Source organism: Temnothorax curvispinosus, unplaced genomic scaffold, assembly GCF_003070985.1.
Source record: "Temnothorax curvispinosus isolate PA1 unplaced genomic scaffold, ASM307098v1 QBEX01016179.1, whole genome shotgun sequence".
NCBI lineage: Eukaryota > Metazoa > Arthropoda > Insecta > Hymenoptera > Formicidae > Temnothorax > Temnothorax curvispinosus.
In genome coordinates, this window is record NW_020225959.1 from 33,360 (window position 1) to 59,774 (window position 26,415).

Sequence of the window (26,415 nt, forward strand, 5' to 3'; positions counted from 1 at the left end):
GAAAAGAAGCGAACGTTTAAGGAAATAAAGATCGAATAACGAACGTGTTACGTAACATTATTTTCGATAATACGCAGTCCGGTGTCCTTTCTCAAAGGGAGGCTAAAGTGGATTTGTCGACGCCTAATACACCAAAATTGCGCCTTTGAAAAATTCCTTTCGTCCAATTACTCGCGCAATTACCACCAATTATTCCCTGTATCGCGACGTCACAATGCAGGAGCTCCGAGCGGGCCGAGCTTTATGCAAAATAGAACGTCCGTGTGTGTGTGTGTGCGCGCGCCTTTCCCTCGGCGCATCGATAAGAGCGTGAATTCACGCGATAATTGGGACTGACGGCACGCACACGCACACACACGCACACATTACACATTACACGATCCACGATGAAAGGTGCACACAAACGGCAGACGTAGCTTATACCCCTCCGCGCCCATGCCCCCTCATCGCTAATTCAAATTTAATTTCGTACGAATTAAAAGTTTCCCCTTGCGCACGGTCCCACGTGCGTTTTAATCGTAATTGGCTGGCGTCTGCGAGCTAGCTGCCTTCGCGTCGGCTCGTTTCTCGATCACGGAATATCCTAGATGTACGACGTCCGGGTCGAACCGGAATATCTCGGAAAATACGCGATCACACTAGTTTCACTTTAACAGGTCGCGCGCACGTTTGCGACTTGAAATCGCTGAGCTGCAATTTTTATTTCGCACGTATCCTGGCGGTACCGTTCCTGGCGATGTAACTATCGGCTAACGAGCGCGTATCGCGTTTTTCACATCTTCCTTCACCGGCGATCGTGATTTCGGTCTGCGAGTTTCGTGACGTACGAGCTCGGCGAACAGCTCTAACGTCCGTCACAAGCGAGCAAAAATGCGAGTAAAAATTAAGACACGACAAAAATTCTGTGTCCGATACGAAGAAGCGCGTTCATCTTAGATATATTCTATATCCCATGAAGTTTCCTTGTTGGATTAAACTTGATTCTAAAACTTCTACCTTGCCAGTAAATTAATTAACAATAAAGATTTTATTCGACCTAACTGGCCATCTTTATTAATTATAATCGATATAATAAACTTGATTATATCGTAGGATTAACAGAAGATTGATAAACTTCGCGAGAATAAAACTGCAACGGACCAAAAATATGTGCACCTGTTAAAATTGCAGGAATTAATAGGAATTAAATAGGAAACATTACTTGATCGATTCTCCAAAATGCTACGATTGACCAGAGTTTTAAAACAAAAAATTGCGTATGGAGATTGGGAATAAGGCAACAAATTACAATGATATCAAAAGCTCTAGATTCTCTCATTCGATGACGCTAAAGCTGCTGCACGACTTGCGAGAGAGGGTGTCTCTTTCCGATTGAAACGCCGCGAAGAGATCGCATGGTGTCGGTTACAGGTCGGAATTTTGAGCAAAATACCGCGCTGAACGGCGTTGTCGACTATCTGAGCGGCAATTCGTATCGCGGGCATGTCGGCTGCACCGAAATAAAACCGGCAAAAGGGAGGCAAGGCGGCGGCGGCGGCCCGCACGCGCACCCTATTGTCCGAGGGGATCGCGATTCCGTGCACGTAGTCGCGATACACGACGCCCGCGAGGAAGAGGTGGCTCTCCCGCCTCCCCGCGGGAGGGGGTGGTAAAAGCATTGTGTGTCCTCCCGAAAGTAGTTCCCAGTCTGCGGTCGACAGGAAGTCCAAGAATACCGGGAGAATTATCTGGCGCGGGCGTAAAGGGAAGAGTCGTGACGAGAAGGGAGGAACGGTCGCGTGACCGCGCTACTTCCGGGAGGGAAGAAAAGCCGCCGAGGTTTGTTGCGAGGTACTTTTGCGAGGGACCCCTCGAGGGTCAGCGATAAAGCTACACGCGGAGGAAAGAGTGTCTGCCGAGACTATTTTTTGGATAGGACGTGTATATCATACTTGGGAGCCGGGGGTGTGAGATAAGTCGAAGCTTAACGCGTGACGACCGGTCGCATTAGGAATAATGACGTCAGCGATCGCGTGAAATACTGCCGTTAGGTCGGAAACGTGATATCGCGAATTTTCCGTGTCACGAGCAGAAAAATCGTATAGATACGCGCGAATAATTTGTAGCGCGACAAAAATGAGACAGCGCTAAACGGTCTCATGTTTAGCAGATACGAAAGCTAAGAAGAAAGAAAAAATAAAGAGAAGAAGGGAAATGTGAAATGTAAAGTGATAGGATACGAGGAAGGTAACTTGGTTATTTCCGCATCTCTCTGGGATAAGAGAAATCGAGGGGAATTTTTGTTCGCAGATTTGGGTCGTCGAACAGGTGTGAAGTTAAAAGATAGACGACGGCGACGGGGTAGCCGGTCTAGCTCGCAGTGGGCTCGCAGCGCGACGCGCATCTCTAACGAGGGTGCATTTGCAGGGCACGTAGATGGCAAGGCACATCTGTATGTAACGAATGCAGCCGGTCGCAACCGTCGCGCGCTGTTTGTCGCGTGCACTGTAAATGCTTTCATAAAGCTACACGTGCTCGCAGCCTCCGCTCTGCCGTAAGCGGCCTTCGTGTCGCTGTAAGTAATGACGAGGATATCAACGGCGGGTCGAAAAGGTGAGCCGGGGCTGTAAGGTGAATTGAGGTAAATGCGCTTGTATTCGCGTACCGTTGCAACGAAGAAATTGCAACGCAGAGGAGAAATCGTTCCGCGCAGACGGCAGAATCTTGATCGCTCTTATAGTGCGTTTGTTCTGTGTGCTCACTGCTCGCGACTTATCATTACCTATTTCTCGAGCCAAATAATAAACGATAAAAAAAAGTACGTTAAAACTGCTGCAAATAAAATGTGAATTTCAAGTCGCGTTACTGAAAGGATAAAATATTTTTGAGTGAAGTACGAAGATTAATATTCTTTATGCAATTCACTGACGCGCGTTTGCAAATTCTCTCGGAATTTTATTCCATTTTTTTTCTAAACTTGCAACTTCGTAGGTCGCTCAGGTGGTACCGCGTGGTAATACTAAGCCGAGGTGCAATTAATTACTCGTTTGTCGATATTACGCTGGACTCGATTTTTCTGGCGGAGACATTTGATCGACACCCGCGCTGCGCCGTAATAATTCACTTTTAAGGCAGTCTTCGATCGACCGACTCCAGTTAGCGCCTCTTTTTTCTCTCGTTCTGTTCAATTTCTTCATAACATGTGGAAAATCAACGTTATTTTTATATTGCATTCTTACGTATTTTATTGTTACATTGACTACACTGTTGGAAAATTTTTTTAGTTTTGTTAAAAAAGGTCCTTGTGTTAAAATTTTTGTGTAAAATAATCAACACATACATGTGTAGATTCAACATATGCTTGCTATGTTAATTGAACTTAACAAATTTAAAATTAAAATGTAAAATTATTAAAATAATTTAAAAAATATGTTAAAGTAACACGATTTAAATGTATTTATTAAACGTGTTAAAATTTATAGAAAAAGAATGTTGATTTTATTCTATAACAAAAGTGAGAATAAAAATTTACAGAAAAAGAGTGTTGATTTTATTTTACAATCTTAATTTCAACATAATAGTTATGTTAATTGTACACATAATTAACCTCAAATTACGATCAGAATTACATTTCCTTTCTGTTGAAATATTTGCATCGCATCGCATCGGTGTTACCATTTAACACATCCATATTATGTTAAATTAACACAAAAATTTGAGTGGACCGTTTATGTAATTTATGTTATATTTAACACGAATTTTCCAACAGTGTAGAGATCAAACTGTGCTGTCTTCCTTTAAACTTTTTACTCTTTAACGCATGGAGATGAATACTTTCAAATTTTGTGGAAAATAAAGTGATAAAATAATGTGATTTAAAAAATCATAAAAAGTTATTTGCGATATAATCTGGAAATTCGTCAGATAAATAGTAAACACAATAAAGTGAATAATTAAATTCAATGGAGTTAAATTGAACAAAAATCAACTCAAGAAAATGTGCAGCTAAACTTCCGCTATAGATTTTGTTATCTAATTCACAAATGGCATTAAAAATCGTAATAAAAGCAAAGCTTGCACTTTTGCACACACAATCGTATAATATGCAATCTCGGAATATCGTCTCTTTCGAGAATATTTTAACCCTTGGTTTATCGTGAAATGTTGGTACATCAAATACATTTTTAAAAGCGTATTTCCTCCTCATTTTCTCCCTACTGATACGCGTCCGCTTCCATTTGTACAAAGTCATTTGGCTGCGTAGTGTAACACACCGGATACTATTGCAATGAAATTATTTAACGGCCGGCTAGCAGCGCGCTGTAAACAATACTCGGAAGTTCGCATTGCAATCTGCCAGGACAAAGGGCCCGGCCGGCCGTCCGGCTGCATCAGGGCTCGGACGATGTGCTTTTATTGCTCGGCACCCGGGTAGCCGGTTGACCATCGACCATGAACGAACCGCCTCTTTCTGGTCGTCTCTCGCGGCGCTTTCGTCAGCAAGCCGCCGGTGTGTCGCTGCAATTGTATATCAGGTGTGCGGCACTCTTTTTCAATAAATCCGTCGCCGTTTGACGATCGAGTGACCGCTAAAAGGACGATTATACGACACACGGGCGCGATTTCGCGTTCGAGTTTGCCGAGTTCCGGCAATGAAAGTGCGCTCCATTGACTATCTATTGTTCTCCGGCCGGTACACACATTTTCGTTACGAATAATCCTGATTTTATTACGGGAGAAAAAGATGAGATTGCATGTGTACAAGAGCGTGATTTTATTACCAAGTTTGTAGACAGGTGGATAGATGGAATTTATTTCGAAGCTTTGGGACAAGAGTCTCTCCCTAGTAGAATAGTAATTCTCAACAATATCAGCTGTAATTGGTAATTTGAGTATAACAATGTAAAGCTTGAAACTTTGATATTTATTCAAGGAGATGTAAACAGACAATATCTCTGAAATAACTGCAAATAGTAGATTTTATTTGTTTCTATTCAAATTTTATCGGTCAAAATAATGCTTCGTCATTACTTTTAAATTTATTCTCTCAAAACATTGTTTTCTACTTACTCGCTGTTATTGCGCCCAAGCTTTCAATTGTCGATTGTAATAACAACCAGAATTTAGAGCGTTTTCAACGCGGCGATAAAATTGGGACAACGTTACAGGTTACAGCAAAAACTGGAGAGTCATTAAAAAGTTTCAATTACTTTTTCCTTTAACTTTGCACTTTTCATTTGTAGACAGGTGCGGAATAACACCAAGAAGTGCGAAGTACAAAGTGCAACATGAAAAAGCGGAAAAGTAATACGAAATAGGGCGTATAATCGAAATTATGCGAAATCGCGTGCAATTACAAATACAATACGTAACGGAATCGGAATTACATTCAAAACGAATAATCTTTTTACGATACCACGCGGGGGTAAGCTGTGATTTATATCTATCGGAAAATGATTTTCTTAACGAGACGCGCTCGCCATCACGCGGGTTTTAAAAAGTTCCGGCGGCACAATGGAACGCGCTGTATCCATTAATCGGTGGCATAATGCATCGATAACGAAGGGAAATAAGAAACCGGGCTATTACCAGGCGTAATCTACGGCTGGAACTTACTTTGCGCGAGTCTCGAGGATCGAAACGACTTCGGGGATAAGGAGCCATTCTTCCACTTTGGAGCCAGAAAAGTTCGTAATGGGAATACGATTAAATTGCAGTTGGATTGCTAGAAAAATATTGCCATGCGATGCACGAGAAAGTCGTTAATCTCTCACGGAATTCAAACAACGCTCGAACATTACGCCCGAACATTACCCCGAAGACTTTTATGCCTATCCAGAAGAGAATTCTTGCTCGTATATTAGACGAACATTCATTAATCTTATATCGCATATTTTACATCTATAGTATTATTTAATATATGAATCTCTAAATCTGGACGCACCTAATATGTGAGACCATCCATTGTGAATTTTTCTATAACGCCAGATAATATTTTTTTTCCTTTGCAATATCCTTGTAGGAATGGAAAACTAAATTAAAAGAATGAGTATTTTATATCGAATATAAATCGATTCACACACAGCTACTGTATATCATATTTCGATAACGAATTTGCTCTCGTAAAATCTATATTAAAACAAATTACACTTCGCTTTTACCTAGATCATACGCTTAATAGTGTGCGCAGGCGATAATAAAATTATACGCCACCGGAATAATTGACCGCATATCCAACCAATTATAGGATATTGATTTTCCTTTTTCCTTCGAGTGCTTTAATATACTGTGCTCGGATAGTGCCTCTCTCAAGCGAATTATTGGCAGGCTGCTTCCTTTCGACAAAGGACAAATTGTACGATATCCTTATATATCTGTAATAACCACTTCGCGTTTTCAGAATCAACTCTCGTTAATAGTAAAAGCACACAATTTAAAATATCGACTTAAAAGTGACATTTTTTAACGTTTAATTTCTTAGCTCTTTATATTTGACCTGGTACGGAGAAGACAGTTAATTTCATCTTCTAATTTCCACTGAATTTATGCGCCGGTCCCGCGATGTTAAATTATGAAACGGCAAAATACAAACAAAATGGCAACATTTAAAAAAACAAGCTTTTCGACGTTCTTCGTGACGTTTTTCGGGAATTTTATGAGTATTCTATGAGGATCTCTTTGGTGGGGCAATTCAACCCTTCAACGCTTTACGGCGTCTCTTTCATCCACCTGCTATCCTCGATTCAAGTTTGTGGACGCCCAGTCTCTGAAAGTCAAAGACAAGCGTGACACGCGGCGCCGCGTCATTCGTATGCTACTTTTCACTTTGGCAACAAATATGAAGCCGATGCACCGGCTGACACCGGTCCGAAAATCTCTAGTTCACGATTCCGATCCCCCTCTTTCCGTCGTCCCTCATATATCCGCGCTCTCTTTCGCTTCAGGATTAGTTGAAAAGTCGAGAGCTACGATCGCTACGTGCTTGAAATGGGGAAGTCCATCCATATTCTTTTCGCGCTCGCCTTTTTCATTTATACGGGGAGAGCGCCTCTGCATAAACGCGCCGAAATTTATGGCCGAGAAGAGCCTCATTTCATCCCTTTTCTGTTCCGACGAAAGTGAGTGCCCACCCAACAATCCTCCTTGTTGGTCCCTCTGCCTGTTCTCCAAAACGATAACTAATTATACACGAATCGAATTTCTTGATCTATTAAGACTCGGATCCGTGGGAAGGACCGAAATTTATTCTACGTTCCCATCGAACGAAAATCTTAATGGCCTCTCTATCTTTGAGTTAAATTATTATAATTGCTTCCGTGTATATATAGCACTCGACCTTAATTTTAATGACAGTCACCGTCTCTGACGAGCGCGGAATCCATTTTTTCGTTAGCGAAAACATCGAGAAAAATTATCGGGCACTGTAATTTTCCAATTTTTGAAGATAATCTTGTACCCTTTTTATCCTTTTTAAATTAATTAAGATTAAAGGCAAAATTAAATTAGAATTTTGTTAAAATAAACTTCATTTGACATTTTGATTTTGAGGCTATTGCTTCGTCATCTATTTACTTATAGATACATATCATGCGGTAATATTATTAATATATTTCATATCGCTGATGGACAGGAATAATATTTAATATCTTGATGGAGTAAGAGACTCAATATGTTTAAATGCATTTATACATTACATTTGAAGTGTGCAGAAATATGGAACTCCCAGCAAATACGAATTTTGAAATTAATTTACGATGTCATTTTCGTCGTGGAACGAACGACTGATGGACGTGTCGCGAGTTAGGACTTAATACTTAATTAGTCGACTCTGTTTTACTACGACCGCTGTGACCCATATTAAATACCAACGTTCAATCGTCCTGTCGTTTCTCAATTTAGTTGCCGCAATTTGTAAAACTTTCAGTCTCAACTGAACATGTATAAAATAAATGATCAAAGTCGATTTTTTTCGTTGACACTAATAAATGCGCTAAATGACACTAATAAAAAAAAATTAAAAAAAATAATAATAATAATGATAATAATAATCTTTATTAACAGGCAAAAATTTCCTTTAACATACAGTGAGAAAAAGAGAACATACATTTTACAAATCAATACGAAAAGCGTTTTATATCAAGCCAAGACTCTGGATTGAGTTGTTAATTGAATGTTACGAGAATAGTCGAGAAAGCTTTAGTTTGAAAGTTGTATAATAAATAACCGATGCAAAAATAATATATCAGATCCGACATTAATTTGAAATTCTTTGGCAAATTTGTAGACTTTGGAAAACGCCATTTCTCCATCCATTTCAGATTTGAAACATCTTTGCAGAAGATATTCACGTAAAGCAGCACGTTCGCGTCTCTTCGATATTCGATTCGCTGGGTCGACGAGAGATCGATCTCATTGTCAGTCGTCGTTTCACGAAAATATCGTGCTGTCCGCGACGTAATCGAGTTTGGTATCCGATCGCTCTCGATCGGCAACCATGCGAGCCCCAACGAACGCCGAATTAGCTGCAGTTATCTTTATTGCTCTGTACAGGCCCCCCCGTTCATTTCGAGCGCTTGACAAACGCTCTCGCAGGGAAGAGGAATGTGAATGGCCATAATAACATGTGACGTTGCGATAAAACTTTGTTAAACAACCGGCAGGCCTGGATTTGTCACCGTCGCGAGCGCGGTCGCGATTCGTATTTGCACACGGTTGACATCGTTGACCACAGCCATGCTTTATCCGCGGCTATCAACGTTATTTACGTTAGCCTTCGTTTAATTGGTCCAGACCTCATAGAGAGAGAATAATTGACGCGAACCGATTAAACCGATTACCACTAGTCAGCCTCTACTGATCGCTTAATAACTTCTTTCTATCCGTTATGGCATAATAGTCTCCTCCGTTTGTAGGTATATGAAACAGAGTTGTGCTTATGTAACATATTTTGACACCCATTATTATGTCCTGAGTCAATCTTAAGAGTCGAGCCGAATCGAGCTGCTTTTAAAGAAAAGTCGCGAAGCATTCTCCGACGTTGTTGTTGTTGATAAACGGACACTACTCTGGTAAAGAAAGACGATTAAGCAACCCACTTTGTTGTCCACGATTAGTAATCAAATTATTTGGATTCGTAACCCTATAAATAAACCCTGCGTATATAACTAAAAATAGTAATTAGCTATTCTATCTATTTCAAAGATTTTCAAGTTATACTAGTCAATTCTCTCAATTAGTTCTGTCGATATTCAGTTACGCAAAGATAATTTTCACTTAATTAAGGGCCACTAGCCAAATTGTTAAGTTGCTTAACTGCGGGAAAAGCGGTCAAAATTTCTCCCAAAGTAAGGAAATCTCGAGCTGAGTCGTCGAGCCATACGGATGTGCCTTCTAGAGCTGAATTGTACCTACCTATAGTATTGCTACGAATAATTAGTTCATTTTCCGCAAGACTTGTGCCTTTATTTCTGCGTGTACAGGAGTGCGTGGGCGCGGGATTTGGAAATCACGCGAGCGACTCTCAAGTACAACCGTATCACCTTAATTTTAATGACATTTCGGGAAACTTCGTATAATCGGTGGAATAATTTCGTTTAAATTCAATAACACAGTCCACGACGGAATCTCGAGAGAGATCGCGAGCGCCGTTTACCCATTTACCTTACGACGTGTTACAATTATGTTAGTTCAGCCTTCCTCAGCAAGAAGATGGTAACTCGCGGCTAACGATCTTGCGAGTACCCGAGAAAGGAAACGTTTACCTCGTACTGTGGCGTGTGTCTCCTGCGTTATCGCGCGTACCATAGAGAGTTGCTGAGACAACACAGCGCAGTTCCGCGACACTTGCTGCGCGGTAAGATAATAATAGTACGGTATATATTTTGTGCGATTTTATATCTTGTGAATTCATGTAAAAATCGTCCGCGCCATACGAATGACGAACGCGTTGCGCATCGCTTCTTATTTACACACACACACACACACACATAGAGATGATATTTTCGCAATTAAGTCCGCCATGAAAACTCTCGGAGATTCGCCGGCGGCGGCAGCGTGCAGTAATCGCTTTCGATTCGTATTTGCGCGATGTTACGGCCGCCGCGTACTTTCTCTCTTCTCGCGAGAAGCGAGAATCGCGTAATTCGCATGATCGGACACGGGCGTGCGACCCGAGCCGGCGTGCTTCCCTTCGAGCGACAACGCGAGCTGCACAGTAGTGAGTAACGTCGCGATTTTCCATCTCGATTGTTTCCGCGAAACAACGTTAGCGAAACGTTTGTTTTCGTATGCGCCGCTGTCCATCAGAAACTAAAGGGGAATCAAAATAACTGGCGATTTCTCTGCGGCCTTTGTACTCTCGGCGTACAGTTTCGATTAATCCCGAACGAATACCGAGATTTTTGCGCCCGTTATTTCGATGCCCGCAATCAAAAGACTCGCGTTCCGATATACGGTACTAAAAAAAGCACGAAAATACGACACTATAGGTAAACAAAATGTAAAAAAAAGGGTTACCGATGTTGGTATCAAACGAGCAAGCTTTAGATAATCGATTTACCCGCGCTCGCTATCTCGATACTTTTTTCTCACCCCCTGAAAGCAATTATTTTTAATTCTGAGTAGTTATTACGCAGCACGAGCAGTCTTTTAGTATACACACATTTATTACACATTTATTACTTGGTTTCTTCGTTAACGTATCATTTCTGAATAAATAATACCGCCCATTGTAAAATGTACTTTGTAGCTTCGATTGTTCTGTATCATCATTCTACGCTCTACAGGGTGAGGTCGTAAATTATCATACATATTATTTTTAACTAAGTTTCAATGTTCATTCAAGAATATTTCACGTTCGGCACAGTTTTTTGCCTCTCTTGAAAACTTTACTAATTGTTACATAGATGGTATTGTTTATTTATTGACAATATATATTTTTTAAAATTTTATAATACGATATTTTTGTAACGCAGTTTTCGAAATACATAAAACATAAAACACTTTGATATCGATCTATGTCCAGTGTAAAGCTACGGCAAGTAATCATCTATTGCCCAAACACAACAATAAGTGCAGTTGTACGTACGCAATGATGGCGAATATTTCGGCGATGGCGATACAACGCTCGTAATTTTCGCATTGTAAAGTAACACAATAATTAGATTCCACCAATATGCCAATAATGAACTGTTCCGCTAAAACGCGAGGCACGATTTTTCGCCGTTAGATGAGAAATTGCAGAGCGGGTTCCGCAAAACAGTTTCCATTCTTCTATCTTCTTTTTTTCCCCCCGAGATAATTAGACGTATTCAAATGAACCCGGAAATCCTTTCACGTTGTAACTTCAAGTGAATTTTGCACGTGCTTCGGCTAATTTTTCCTTCGCGGAGCACGAACGTCATGTATCTCGAGCCACTGCAATTTGCGAATTTTTCCCCTCCGCTGAGAGGCGGATTCAGAAGCGCGTAAAACTCTCTTTGTTATTAAAACGAAAATCCAAATTACTTGCACTGCATATAGAGGTACGCGAAAAGAAATACATGAACATTAATGAAATATTCTCGCTTATAAAATGTATAATATAACACAAAAATATATAAGTAACATTATATTATTATCAGTATAATTAACATTAGTGCATAATTTAGACACGTGCAAGTTAATGTCCATAAAAACTGTAATGTAAATACAGCACTCTCAAAAAAGATTTCTAGATACAATATTATTAGGATCGAAATAGGGCCAATCATATTTAGTATTGAAAGAAGAATATTTTAATCTTAAATAAAGGAATTCTTAAATTAGACTTTTAGAAAAAAGAATATTTTAATCTTAAATAGAGGAATTCTTAAATCTAGAATAAAATAATCTTGATGCTATCCCTCTAATTTTCTCAGAATTATTCTAGATTTAAGAATTCCTCTATTTAAGATTAAAATATTCTTCTTTCAATTCTAAATATGATTGGCCCTATTTCAATCCTAATAGTATTGTATCTAGAAATCTTTTCTGAGAGTGAGGAAATAAACGTAGCTAATAATATTATTATTATCAAACTCAATGTAAAATGTATGGTATAAAAATAATACGAAGTAATAGTGCGTAACACAGAGTTAAAAATAAAATAGGTCATAACTACCATTGTTTCTCGGTTTCTTTTTCAGTGTACGTGACAGAAAAAATATCCGCCTGTCTTTACTGTGTAATTCTACTGCAGTAACTCTTGTCAGAGATTCATGCATTTAACCGTGTCAAAATCCATCCGACTTGACCCGAAAGAATCTAGTGGAGTGATATATTGTTCGCGAAATTGCGGATGAAACGTAGCGCGAACGAACGGCTGTTTTGGGGACTCGGAACTTCCAAATGTGTATCTACGATCGGGCGGCCGCGCCGTCGCGCACCGGTTACTGTATCGCTTGCCTGCGGTTCGGAGACCTCGGAACTTTTCTCGGACGAACTTTATCGTCGCTGATTTTTCACGACTTCCACCCGTCAATGGAGCGACACGCCCCTGGGAGACGGGAATATCGCCGGTTTGCCGAATCTTTAACGATGGCAAGAGATACAGTACGCGACAAGTGGTTGGCATGAACAAAAGAGATTCTGCCATGAAAAATCGGGTTCTTTACTCGTATAGAAGATATATTGGTTGCTGTTTAGAAGACTGTATTTCCACCTCACGTGCTACTCACGTAAGGTAGGAAAATAAGAATACGTTCAATACGCGATACCAATACCGATCGACAAAGCTCTGATGGCTCTCGTAGATTTCGAATGAAACAAACTCGTCGCAAATAATAATTGACGCGTGCGTCAATTATTCCCGTTGATAATTCCATCGAAGCAGATCTCGTCGAGTGGGGTCTCGTACGTGCTGAGCTCCGTCGCAAAAGGGATTCGGATTTGCGTATATGCGTGTAACCGGTTATTAATTTCGATCGTGAAAGGGGGACGCGGGGGGCGAATCTCGCCTAATGCGCTCACGCATTACACGCGCATTCGGAAATCAGCGCGGGCACGTGCGAATATGTTCCGAACCTATTTAGCTAGATTAAATCAATGGAGGATCGGCCGAGATGGATCAGCGTACGAAAATGGATCCACGAAGCGCGCGCGCGCGGCAGTCGCATTATGTCCCCGGGACATCGTAATCGCATTAATTGCATTGACCGACACCGTGAGCACCGGTGCACAAACGCGGTCCGATTGCGACGCGCGGCAAGCCGGACGCGACGCGCGCGGCTGGGAATTCGCGCCGCGGACAAGTTCGGCGACGGAAAATTTCCGATATTTGTTTCGCGCTCGAGGTTGACAGGCTCCATTCCGAATTGATGGCGACCGTAGTATCGAGTGCTGGCTGTTGCTGCTGCAGCGGAAATGAATCGAGCCGCGAAGCAGATGGCTCGCGCGAAATATATCAAAAAACCGTTTGTAGTTCGCGATGTTATTTTTTTTTGCGAATGCAGACGAGCCCTAAAAATAAGCTTTCTAAAATATTTCACCTAAAATGGCGGTGTCTCGTCCGAGATTGCTAAAGATCTATGCATGTGCAAAAATGTGAACAAATGTGTCTTGAAAAAATTATTCACGCCAACCGGTTCTGCGGATTCTCTTCGTGCGAAAAATATGCAGTCGCAAAAACATCGTAGTGCTAATAATACGCTTATTTCGAGCGCACAGGAATGCATAAAGACCGGATTACCAGTGAAATCATACACGAATGAAAAATATCCGCGTATCCGGTTTGTAGGTATTCAATTCTATTGAAGATTATCCCACACAGCATATATGAATCGTACGAATCGATCGGACTCGCGCTAATATTTATGATTTGGAGGTATAGTTAGCTGTGATTAACCTGATTTCCTAAATTCCTGTCAGAGATGCGCTGTCCAAAACGTGGTCGAATACGAATATGTCAGCATTAGCGATCGCGTGGCAGTTTTACGAGGGGGAAAAAAACGTATGCAATAATAATTACATGGTTGTCGAATAACCCAACAAATAAACGGCTTACGATAATAATAGAAAGAATTAAATCAAAAATAAAATACTTATGTATTCGCACTGGCAGGTGAAAGAAAAAGGAATTGAGGACACGAGATTTGCTGGACTTTGGCTTTCGCGAAACGGATATGAGAATAATCGATTTGTCGAACAGATTAATAATTAAATAATTCCCCAATCATCCTCGATAAAAATGAGTTTATGAAAAGCAAACTAAATCGGTATTCGTTCAATAACTTCGTGTCGATTAAAATTAATCAGACGTGAAGATTAAAATACATCGCAAGTTTTTATTTTTAAATTAAATTCATGCCATTTCGCGCAATGGCTTGATTAAATGCCAGGTGTTTAATATTCTTGCTACTAAGTATATGCTTGATAATAACTAATTACTTGGTCCCTCAGCCTCTCAGGTGTACAGGGACGTGCTGAAGATAAGACGACACTGTCTACGAACTCAAGCGTGTCCTCTTAGCGCTTAAGTAGTTGTATGAACCTCATAAGCAGTATTCATGACGCTGTTTACTTTACAGTGGTATAAGTAGTATAAGTGATGTAAATATAGCGTGTACTACAAGAAACTCTCCGAAACAAGATAAATTTAACAAGAGCGGAGACGACTGTTCGGATGAATAAATTTGTAATCAGCTTCCGGCGACAGCCCTTGATTAATTTTAATTGTCAATTTCCCTTCATCAACCGTTAGTTTCTGTCTGAATTTAGACAAAAAAAATTCGGTGAATTGCATTAACCTGAATTGTTCCCATTTACGTAGGAGCTAAATTTGATCAAGTTGTCTCTGTCAATCGCTTTTAAGGTCAATTTGTGATATAACGAGGATATGTATACATTTATTAGAATTAATAATCTTTTTTCTTTTTCTGTATTGCCGGAAAGAGAAAAAAGATCTAGGAGAAGACAAATATAAAAAAAAAACTGTAAGAGACAAACGATGTCGGTGAAGTCGCGCGGAAGATATTGCAATACGAGCTTAAGAGTACCGCAAGAGATATAGTGGGTATCTGTCGCTCAATTAAGGATTGCAATTTGCGTGCAAGCTCTCCCCCGTCCGATAAGGACGAGCTCCAAGTCGAGTCAAATCGAACGATGTCTCTTACCTCGCGATTGAGCGGCTTCGCCAGAGTGATGACACCGGTGCGCGGGTTGACGACAAAATGGTCCGTGAGTTGTATGCCATATTTCACCGGCGATCCTTCGGGATCGTGGCCCTTCAGGACGAACACTTCCGTCCCGACCTTGGTCGATTCCGAGAGCGGCAGGCCCGTGGGGTATCCCCCGGCCTCCAGGATAGGTGGCTCGTTCACGTTGTTACCCGCTGGAACAGCAAAAAAAGAAACGTTTGTTTTCGAGAGTTTCTGGTTGTTGGCTATATTGATCACCCCACACGCCCGCGAAATCCCTTCCTATGTACCTTAGAGCGGGTTTATTTATTCTTCTCGTTAACTCCCCCTTACACGCTGCAAGCTGCGTTCGCTTGAAACGAAATGTCTAGGGTGTCCCGAAAGTTACCCTCGCGAAAATAACTATAAAAGCACGAACAGTTTCAGCGTTGTTAAACTCGGAGTAAAAAAAAATTGAATAATGTTAGAATAATGCATGGAAAAAAACCATATTCATTCATTACTTTCATATGTATTTTAAAAAAAATTTTACTTGTAGATTAAAATACATGTTTGTTGTAAAACGAATCAAAAAATAAAAAATTTACATGTCGATTATTCTATTTTGTCTTACAAACATATTCCTCCTTTTTCGTCTGCAACATATGTCAATATTTTAAACTGCTGATTTCTACGATTAAGATGATACCATAATCAGAACCTGTGTATTTAATCATTGCGTTGAATCACGATGAATTCAATCGCTAAGGGTGTATTGGGGTCGACGCATTTATTGTGCATAAATGCTATTGGATCGATATAGATGATTAAGGCTACACGAGCTAAGTAGATTATGATTGATGTATCCGTTGCGCGGAAATCGATTTTTGCCCGCCAATATCGCCCGCCGGACCTGTCGATAATCAATTTCGCTGCGAGATCCGGGGGCTTAGTGTTTTCATGCTCCTTTTGCAACAGGCGCAATCAATACGGAAATCCCAATTCAGTGCGTTGAACAAGAAAATATATCGCGTCGTCAAAGAAGCTTTCCCGGTTCTTATATCACATTATATCATTATATCGTTTGAGGACGAAAACAAGACGAGGACAAGGGAGAAGGACGTTTTGTCACGAGAGACAAATGCCTTGGAAAACGAATTCTTGAGCTTAAAACTTAATAACTCTTGTATTTCTCTGCGAAGGTAGAAACTATCGAATTATCAATATCTCAAGAAAAGCATTTATATTCCACACTTTGTTCTCAAGAAAGTAACAAATTTAAACGTCGATATTTTACATTGCACATTTAAATGAAACGAAATAAATCGTGTGTTTTGAAGAGAAGTTTTTTTCTTACAACGTTCGTGTTGAGCGTTTTATAAGCAGATAATACATAACATTACATATTATCTACACTTGAAAAAATTAAAACGGAACGTTCGCCTTTTCTTGTGTAATTACGTTCTCGCGGCGCAATAGTTATACTATAATGAAAGAAAATACCGAGACTCGCGTAATCAAAGTATCGGCGGACATAAAAGGAATGGAATCAGTGGCGGGACACCCTGTACAATCACCTTGTCCCCGGGAAACATTGGATGAGCTTTGTTCGCGGCTAGGTCACGGTACTTCGGGACTCAAAAGAGCCCGGAGGTCCCAAGCCGCTAATTCGACGCGAGCACCAGGGGCTCGACCCCGTAAGTCCGAAAAGTCGTAAAACTATTACCAAGTTGGGGCGTACGAAGTAGCCCCCACACAGCCGTGGAAACTTCTTTCCGAACTTCCGCAGCTTCTAGCCGGAAATTGTGGCGGACGTAATAGATACATCGCGGGCTTTAAGATCGGCCAAACGGGGCTCGCTATACTTTTTTACGGACCCCATTCGGCGCGAGGATACTGCTGCTGCGAGACTGCAGCTGCGGCTTTCCATGCCTCTCTTTCTTCTCCTCTCTTCCTCTTTCTTCTTTTCTTTTCCTCCCTTCTTCTCTCCCTCTTACTCTCTCTCTCTCTCTCTCTCTCTCTCTCTCTCTCTCTCTCTCTCTCTTTCTCTCAATAAAGGTCAAAACGAAGGGCGACGACAGAAAGGAGCCTCTTCAAGGAACAACAATAATCGTTAAAGGGGTAACGACGTATGCGATCGCGATCTCATTCCTTTCTTCGCGGTTGCCGCTACCGTCGCAGATTCACGGTCGCTTAGAATTTTTGCCATTACGTGTCGGGTGTCGGGTTATACGGCGCCATCGTAAGAAGCCCAGACTTTTATGCGAATTGCACGCACCGCTCGTAAGTAGGAAAATCGTGGGCAAAGTACCCGCTGCAGTATAGCGTCGTTGACTCAAAACTCATCGAGAAAGACCCATTATGTTTTAAGATATCTCAGGACAGACGGTGCAGTGAATAATCGGCGAAAAATTATCACTAGCAATTTTTAAAGAATTAAAAATATTATATTATATTTTTCTGTTAGCAGAGCTGTTATATTTGGACGAATGATATTACTTCTGTCATCAAAAGTGTAACGACATGATTGTTTCATTAATTATTGATTAAAAGACGTGACAGAGACTTGCATGATAAAAAAGATATTAAAAAAATGAGGTAGTTTATTATATGTATGTGTATTGGTACATGCCAAAAGTTGTACAGTGTCCTTTACATACACAATAAGATATTTCATGAAACTAATTTAATGTAATTGGTTTTTATGTACCTAATGTGTTATATATTAATTCTAAAATTATATTAATTATAAGATTAGAGGTTTTACAAAAAGGATAATTCTTATACAAGAGTCCCTTTGATTTCTTGCAATGTTGAAAGCACGAAACAACGGGAAGGAGATTCATGATTCAGTATGACTCCGAGAAGTTCGTCAGTAGAAGAGATAAAGCGAAGTCTCTGTGCTGAAAGTTCCCGCTGCTGCTGCATCGAAGAAGTAAGACTGTTGGAAACCGCGACGGTTGTACGCACAAATTTTCCCTGATCCATCAAAAGAGAAGCGGTGGCAACTTTTCTCGTGGGAAGTTTTCTTCAAACGCATTTTGTAAATTCAAATAAGGAATTCGAGAATGACGCGGCGGAGACTGAACTTTCTTTGAGACGGGCGAGAGCGAGTGACGGTCGGTATCGGGGATCACACGAATGACGCAAATAACCGAATTACCATAAATTTTCAGTCACTAACTACCGTTTCGTAACTCCGTATATCTCCCCTCCAAATTAATCGTTAAACTTTCGACCGACATTTTTCCGGATCGTCGCCTAACTTACCCCTGTCTCACGCAAAGATAAAAAATCGTCGCTAAAAGAACATCTTTATGCTCCACGTGAAAAGAAACGTTAAATACGTTACGTTACGTTAATTAATACGCTAATGATGAACGACGAGGAGCAAAAATTTTAGAGCGCAAAGAGAGTCGACTGCAACGTCTTTCTTCATACAATGCCTTTATACAATTATCTTACGAATCACTGAAACTCACTGAACCGATTTGCTCGGAGGCTGCCTTACGCGATCGCGGGCAGGGGAGCACGGCAGCAATTCCCGTTATAATTGTCACCTTAATTGCGCGAAAACTCGCGGAATAATCGGCGCCGCGAGGATTTTGTCGGGGTCGCGAAAAAGCTGGTTATTACAGGGGATTGACGGAAATCGAAAAGTGAGATAAGGCTGAGAATCGGTAACTACCATTCTCGCCGCGCGACTTTCCTCTTCGAGGTTGAACTCCATCATGCAATCGTGGCTCGGGGCTGCGATCTCACCTCGGCAGACCGTCGCGTCGCCCGTCTCTCGCCTCTACCTCCTCTCTAGCCTCCGCTCACTAATCTTCTCCATTTCCGAATCGTCCTTCCAGCGACAATTCTTTGCGCGCGCGCGCGATAAGGAACAATTTTCGCGTTGTGAGTCCCTTTTTATTGCGCCTCCTAAGCGCACTTATGATCCGCTCTCTTCACATAAACCGCGTTATTGTCGACCGTTCTGTTCCTCGTCGCGCCATTAACCCTAAAGTCGGCGATATATCCTGCGAAATAAACGCGTCTGTTTCTCACCGCACGGAACCAAAGCTTTTTCGAGCGAAACGACGGCGTTCTAAATCCACTTTACGAATATTACGTTATCAATAGTTTTAAGCGTCCACGATTACTACAGTATATTAAAATTCATAAACGTTATTAAGGGATGTACGTAATAAAATCATAATATATATTTTATAATTTTATAAAATTTAATTATATTTATTAATAATTTAACGTACGTAGTAAAATTATATAAATTCAATCTTGGGAATATGCATGATTTAGATTTAATAAATATCGATCGTTTGACTATTCTCGTTAAAACTTGTCATAATCCTGTAAAATATTTCCTTCCTACTTTTATCGCAATAAATTATTGGTTGTCCATCGCAAGTTGAAAATGAACATCATAAAGATACGCGTAACTATAATACGAAAGATTAATGCGATATCGTAAAATGGAAACCAGCGGAATCTAACGCGGGTCGTTGTCCGGAAATTGGACTGCGCGAAAATAAATCTTCACTAACGTAGAAACCTGGTGTACGCATATAATATTGATAAATATCGATCCGCAATCGGTCGGGGGACCGTTTTTTGTTGTAATATATATCGCGTCTTTCCACGAGAAGAATCTCTTTACTTCTATCACAGTAAATTATCGGTTTTCCTCGGACACTGTTAATTTATTTGCGGAGTAAATTATTGTTCTTCCTTTTTCCTGTTGTAACATATTCGAAGCACGAAAGAGTGACATTTCGTAAATTAGATCCGAGTACGATTCGAGAACGCGCAGCTAATATGACAGATTAATAAAATGTCGTTTACGTTAAGCTTAATAAAATTTTAGTCATATGGCCGGAAATTGAGTTCCGTGGAAATACGAAAATAAATCTTAAGGAGTTACACACGTTTGGCTGGCCTTAAAACTAGGTCGAAATGAACGAACTTTTATTGTAGGTAAAATTATGTTTTATTAAAAAATAAAAATATATGTCTTGTAATAGAGAGTAGTCTTTTGAGAATATCTCCTGAAAATTCGTTACTTTTGATCGAATTTTAGACCTGTCAAATATATAATATGAAACCCCTTAAACACGCCGTTATCTCGTGCAGAAGAACACGCCGCGTGAAAAGACAGAAGATGAAAAGAACTGTTGGGAATTGGTTTCGTCTGTTACTTAGAGGGTTTGAGCGAATCCAAAAGAGAGGGCAAACCGCTTGGCATAAAGGCAGGGACCATTAGCTTCATTTCATCTGAGTCAAACGTGTCAGAGCGTTTATATGACAAGATAGATACCTGTGGTGAATTCTGAGAAACGTACGGATACCACGTGCTTCTACAGCTTATAAAATCCGGATGAAACAGCGGATATTCAATTAATTTTCTCGGTGGATACATTCGAGTAATATATGTGGTAATCCAAATAAAAGCAATATTATGTGTTACTCTTAACAAATAGTGACAGTTTTAAACATTTGTTCGAAATCTAAATGACAAATATTTTCAGATCCACATACTAATGATGAAATTCTTGAGTAAAATTCTTCAGATTTTTAAAAATTAATATTAAACGACAAAATTTGGTTATCTACACTTATGTCTTACGAAATAATAATTAATAATAATATCGTAACTAATATATTAATAGCAATTAATATATAGATACTGGTATAATCAATTAATATATAGCTTTATATTAATACGAGTTCTCGTAGAAATATATTTTGTCGAGACGATGCATAATTAAGATATAAAAACCCAGCAACATCGCTTGAGATTAATTACCATAAAATAGCCGTATTTTCAGCGCGGCAGGAAATTAACAGGTTCCTCCGGTGTTATCGCACCGCTAAGATGTCCAACAATTAATTCATCGCGCGCGATATCCCCTTCTGTTTCGTTACTTCTGGTTTTCACAAATTCCCGCGGAACCAAGGAAAGTCGGAATTTAAAGCCCGGAATAAATTAGCAAACATTAAAACGGTAGCGCAAGTACTAATAGCTTACGGCTCTCTATCGCTAATAAACAAACAGACCGATATTCGTCCTTATGAAATTCATCCTTACTGCGAATAATATATAACTTTTATCAAAATCTTAGATTAAAAAGATTAGGAAAATGGACGACATGCTTTGTTTTCATGATCCTTATTTATTTCGACTATATTCCTGTACTCATTTTCTTCCTAGTCGTAATTATTCGTGGAATATCGATGTCGCAAACATGATAATGTGTTAAATCCTCCGATCTTTCGCTCCTTGATCTTCTTCTTCTTCTTCCTCTTAGATCAGGCTTGAGCTTGTTTTCCCAACTTTATGGCATTTCTACCGAGACCATTGTTGATCCTGTGAGCATTTATTTTGTTTTACCACGGATAGGCTGCTCACGATCCCTGCTATAACACCTATTCTGAACGTCAAATAGAGGGATTCTCATGGCGAGAGAGAGAAAGAAAAAAGATACTTTCGGTGGGGTTACCACTACCTTCCGAGAGGTAAAATAAAAATCTAGAATTTTCGACCGGATTTGAACTTTGAGGGTTTTTCGATGTATTACAGCAACGCGCGTCTCTCTCTGCGCCACGATCGCTCTTTGATATTTAATGTTATCGCTCTAAGAGCCTGCGTGACGTAAGAGCCGCGAGGATCTTATCCTTGAAACACGAGGCGACCTGTTTGGGAATCGATGAAGCTACCGGCCACGCGATCCTGCCGGGCCATTAAGCCAAGGAACGTCCGACGCGTTCGAAGAGGGAATTGGATAAACAGCGCGCGCGAGCGCGCGTTTCCGACATCTACCTCTAAAAATGACCATTCCAGCACGGAAACCGAGAGTAGTCTTTCGGGCATCGCACTACGTAGTTACACAAGTAATCCCCGCGATATCGACCGATCGCTGTAAGCTCGCTCGTGACGGAAATCGGATTTTCGGAGGACGCGCGCGGCCATCCTGGCGCGTCTCGCCATCGAGCAAAGTGCTCCGCCGAAACTGGCTATACGAGAAGCGCAAATAAAAAAAGACAGATAAAGAGAGAGAAAGGAAAAAGATAAATGGATGCCGAGAGATAGATAGGGGAAATGGAAACGTAAGGCAAGACAGTGCCCAAACTTTCGCGCCGGATGATGAATATACATGAAGAACAAAAATGGAATAACAATAACTTTGGTGTTTCTTATTCTGACGTAACAAATAATCGTAATGTAGACAATGTAGAATGTGGAGGGTAAAAATATCTTTCCTGATATTTTGCCAAATATTTTAAAGTAAAACGCGAATAAATAAAATAAGTGTAAATTAGAACAATATTTTTAGTTATTAATATGTTTATTTTAGTATCACGAATATAATTGCACGATTCTTTTGCGGCTGAGAATGCGATTTTATCATTTTGAGGAAATAGAAGAAGGGAGAGAAACGGTGTTGTGTGTGTGTGTGTGTGTGTGTGTGTGTGTGTGTGTGTGTGTGCGTGTGCGCTGCGGGAAAAGAAACGACGTGGAGATAAGATTCTTTTTGGGATCTCGGTAAGGCTGGCTGCCGGCTCGGGGAATTATTTTAGACTTGTTAATGCAATTCCCTTGAAAGCTCGCGCGATACACCGCCGAATAGGTGCGCGAGGCACCCAGGCCACGTCGCCGTGGATCCGAAGTTCGGAGGATAAATGTAGTGGTTGGCGTTTTACGCGGTATCTGCAGTCCCTCATATATGCGCCGGCATGGCGGGCGGCGCGGGCGGCGCGGGCGGCGGCGGCGCTCCGAGAGAGATTTTGCTACAGCCGTATGAGCGATGCCGTGGGAGTGCAGCCACTACGAGCGATGCCGCCTCCTCCACTTTCTCACGAGAAAGCGAGGGGTTTCGTCGTGCCACGAGATATTGCATCGGTCTCCCGCGAGATATCCAGCGCGCGCTTTACATCCCCTCGCGGGATGAAAAACGTAATTCTCTTTGTTGCGCGACATCATTTTTGAATTACAGTTTCAATACGAATCGAACTAATGTTAAAAGAAATACTCGTGATTCGTAAATAATTCATCATTTGTCGCGATTTCAAACATCGCGCGTGGTATGAATTTTACAAAACGTCTCTTCTCGTCGTTGGCGAATGCGCAATACGGCTTAAATGCATATGTAAGTCGGAACGCTGTGCCAAGGAGGAAGGGTTCCGCGTCGGCATCGCGGCCGACTCGTACTACTTACGTAGATTCTATTGCGAGTATAGGAAAATAAATTGTCGATGCAATCGCGCGCTCCTCGGTACTCTCCGCCTCTCGAAGCCGCCATGAATTTCGCTTATCTGACAGGCCTGGAATCAAATCTATTCGCTTCTACGAGCTTCATATACAATTTATCGTCGGGAATCGACGGGGCCGGGGCTATAGACAAAAGGGCCGGGGAGATACGTATACCTCGCGATACAAGGTATTCCGATACATTTCCGATACCGGTGAATGGAAGTCGGAATCAATGGCGGCGTTACGAAATCATGCACGCGGATTGCCATTGTGAAAGTCCGAAAGGTGCGAGATAAATGCCCGTAGAAGAATAATTGACACGATTACCTTCACATACCGTTACAAGCTATATCCTGCGCGTGTCAGAACAAGTTTTACAACACATTGTTATCCCCGCGTGTGTGGCGCCGCTCAGACGGCGGCATCATTAATCTCGCTCGTTAGCGAACTCGCGCGACAAGTTGTCGAAGCAAAATTCTCAACGATAAATTTCATCGGTGTTACTTCACCGTGCTGCTGCTCCGCCGTGTTTAGAATTGCGATCCACTTCGCGATCGGTATATTGTCGTTGATACTGTATAGGCACGGAGTTGTTCACCAATACAACAATAGCCCCGTGAATGACAAGCCGTGCGAAGTGTATATCTACACACATGTTTGAATTAGTATTGTATCTATTACGATATTACGAATAGTATTGCGAGTCGAGTAAAGATTTGTTTGATGTAGAAAGCGACTACGGCAACGTTGCATAAACGCGTTTATATTTTTTTGCAAATAAATGTTACTGTAAAAATATTCAATCGTTGCGCACATTCTAGTGATCTCCTGCATTCACATTTTATTTGACGATCAAAAGAGACACAAAAAAGACTTTTTATCTTTGCAAAGAAAATAAATTTTGCGAGTGAAAAAAGGAATTAAAGCAATAAATGCAATAAATGGAATAAATGCAAAGAGATGTATTTTGACGTAAGGGACGAATTTTTTAAAAACTTTTTCGCGATAACAATAGTCGAAAACAACCATTTCTTTATTTTTACCGAAGAGACGAAATAACTGTATGAGAAAGGCAAATGTAGTCCAGAGTTTATCGACAATGCGAATTTATGCCGGCTGTTTGCAGCGAGAAGAAAGCAAATAGTATCGATAAATCGAGCTAGAAAATCATTATATGCAAGACAGCGGAAGAGTTATCGACTGTGATATCCAACGCGAACGCGAGCATTGATGCGACATGCGGCTAATAAATGATATTTATCGATACTATAAAAAAAAAAAGATATTGGCAAGCGCGGTCTCGATTTCATCTTCGCCTTCCGCTCGATATATTCCCGCGGAAAATCAGTTCCGTGCACTTTTATCATTTAATACATTATACATAATAAAAGAGAGTACGTAATATATATTATATATTGGAAATTACACTTTTTATACGCACTCATTCGATACGTGGCTCTCATTGTAATTAACTGTTATATTTACATTAAATTAAGCATTCGAAATAAAGGCTGCATCATATGTTATAGAAGGATATCGATATGGGAGCTAATATATATGAACATATAATATTACATAATTATTGATATCGTTCTTCATCAAAATTTAAATTTACAAACAGATTTCTAATATTGATATTTGATATATTGGGGATTTAATTGAATGCGCTTTCAATGTAGTATTCGAAATTTATCCCAATATGGCTCTTTCAATATTGCTCATTACCATTATTATTCTTTAGAATTCTATGACAATTAGTAATTACATATTGTCTCGGCATCAGTTATTTTCTCTTATGTTAGTCATCTGTTCGGCTGACGGAGCTGCGAAATAAATGCGCGTCCGAATTCGTTCTTGCATTAGGCAGAAGAGGAGCGGGACGTGATCCGAAGAAGCTGTCCGGGTGGTCGTTCGGGCCGAAAAGGTCCGAGAGACCTTAATGGGAATCCCTGGCGGCAGCGCGCGCGGATTTGCATGGTGAACGGGCTTTTCGGTCGTCGGGGAATCCTATAGAGGGTACCACGAACAAGAGGGAGGGGTCGGACTGAGACGAGCAGTCTCCGGGGTAACGTTCCGCCGCGCGCGGAATTAATCGCACCCGGTTACAAAAGAAACCCCGTCGGCCATTGTGTGTCCGGGTCCGGAGCTCCCCCGTCCGGGATCAAAAATAATTAGTTCGGGAGAGAACGCCGGCGTTCTCCATCCGTCCCTCTCCCTCCCTCCCCGTTCGTTGGCTCTGCGTGCGACCAGAAACCCTTATCACGTACGAATCCTCACCCGTTCTTGTCACTTCGGCGAGAACTACGTGCGCGGATTGCAATTCGCTGACAACAGGTGAGGAAATAGCAATACTTTGTTGGGGAACCATTTTTCAATTTAACCGAAGTATTTCTTTTTCGATTTTGGAAACGCGGGGAAGCACCTAACTAATTGGAGTAGCCAGCTTCTTCTTTTTCCTCTTCTTCTTCTTTTTATATACACACTCTAATAAACACTAATATTTCTTTAATATAAAAATTAAAAGTCTTTAGTTTTTTAAATAAAATATGTTGTATAGCTTTTCGTATTATATTTGTTCTTTAGTATTTATTATATTTTTATATATTTATTATTTATTATAGTGTGATCTAGAATTTGTAAGAATTTGTAAAAACAAACTTTACAATAAAAAAAACCAAAGATGTCTTGTAAACTCAAGAGCAAAAATGTCTCTAAATATTACGCCACCTACGTCAACCCTAAAATGTCAAAGTCTAAAGCGGACAAATAATGAACAATTTACGAAGTTTTGTTACCCGACAACTCCAGAGCGGCCGCGCAACTTTCCCGATCTATCTTGCGGTCATGCGGCTTTGCATATTTTCGACAGCGATACCGGCGATATCGATTTCGCAGCTGGCTGGCTAGCTGTCGCGGGAAAAATTTTTCGTTAGATAGACGCGTAATATTACACGCGCGCTGAACTTGGTTGGCTTCCTCCATCATCATCGACAACCGCACGACGACCGCGAGAATCGCGGACGAAGTTTCCAGACGAGCGCGAGATGCGAGAGT

The 26,415-nt window shown here is 40.8% G+C and overlaps 1 protein-coding gene across 1 annotated transcript in view; it reads right to left on the bottom strand.

Moving 5' to 3' along the window:
* The window catches only part of LOC112466430 (cadherin-87A), a 197,593-nt gene that overhangs the window by 27,603 nt on the left and 143,575 nt on the right, over window positions 1–26,415 (bottom strand). The window contains exon 5 of the mRNA XM_025034519.1: window positions 15,108–15,325. Within this exon, the coding sequence (XP_024890287.1) occupies window positions 15,108–15,325 (218 nt within the window). The remainder of the gene's footprint in view (window positions 1–15,107; window positions 15,326–26,415) is intronic.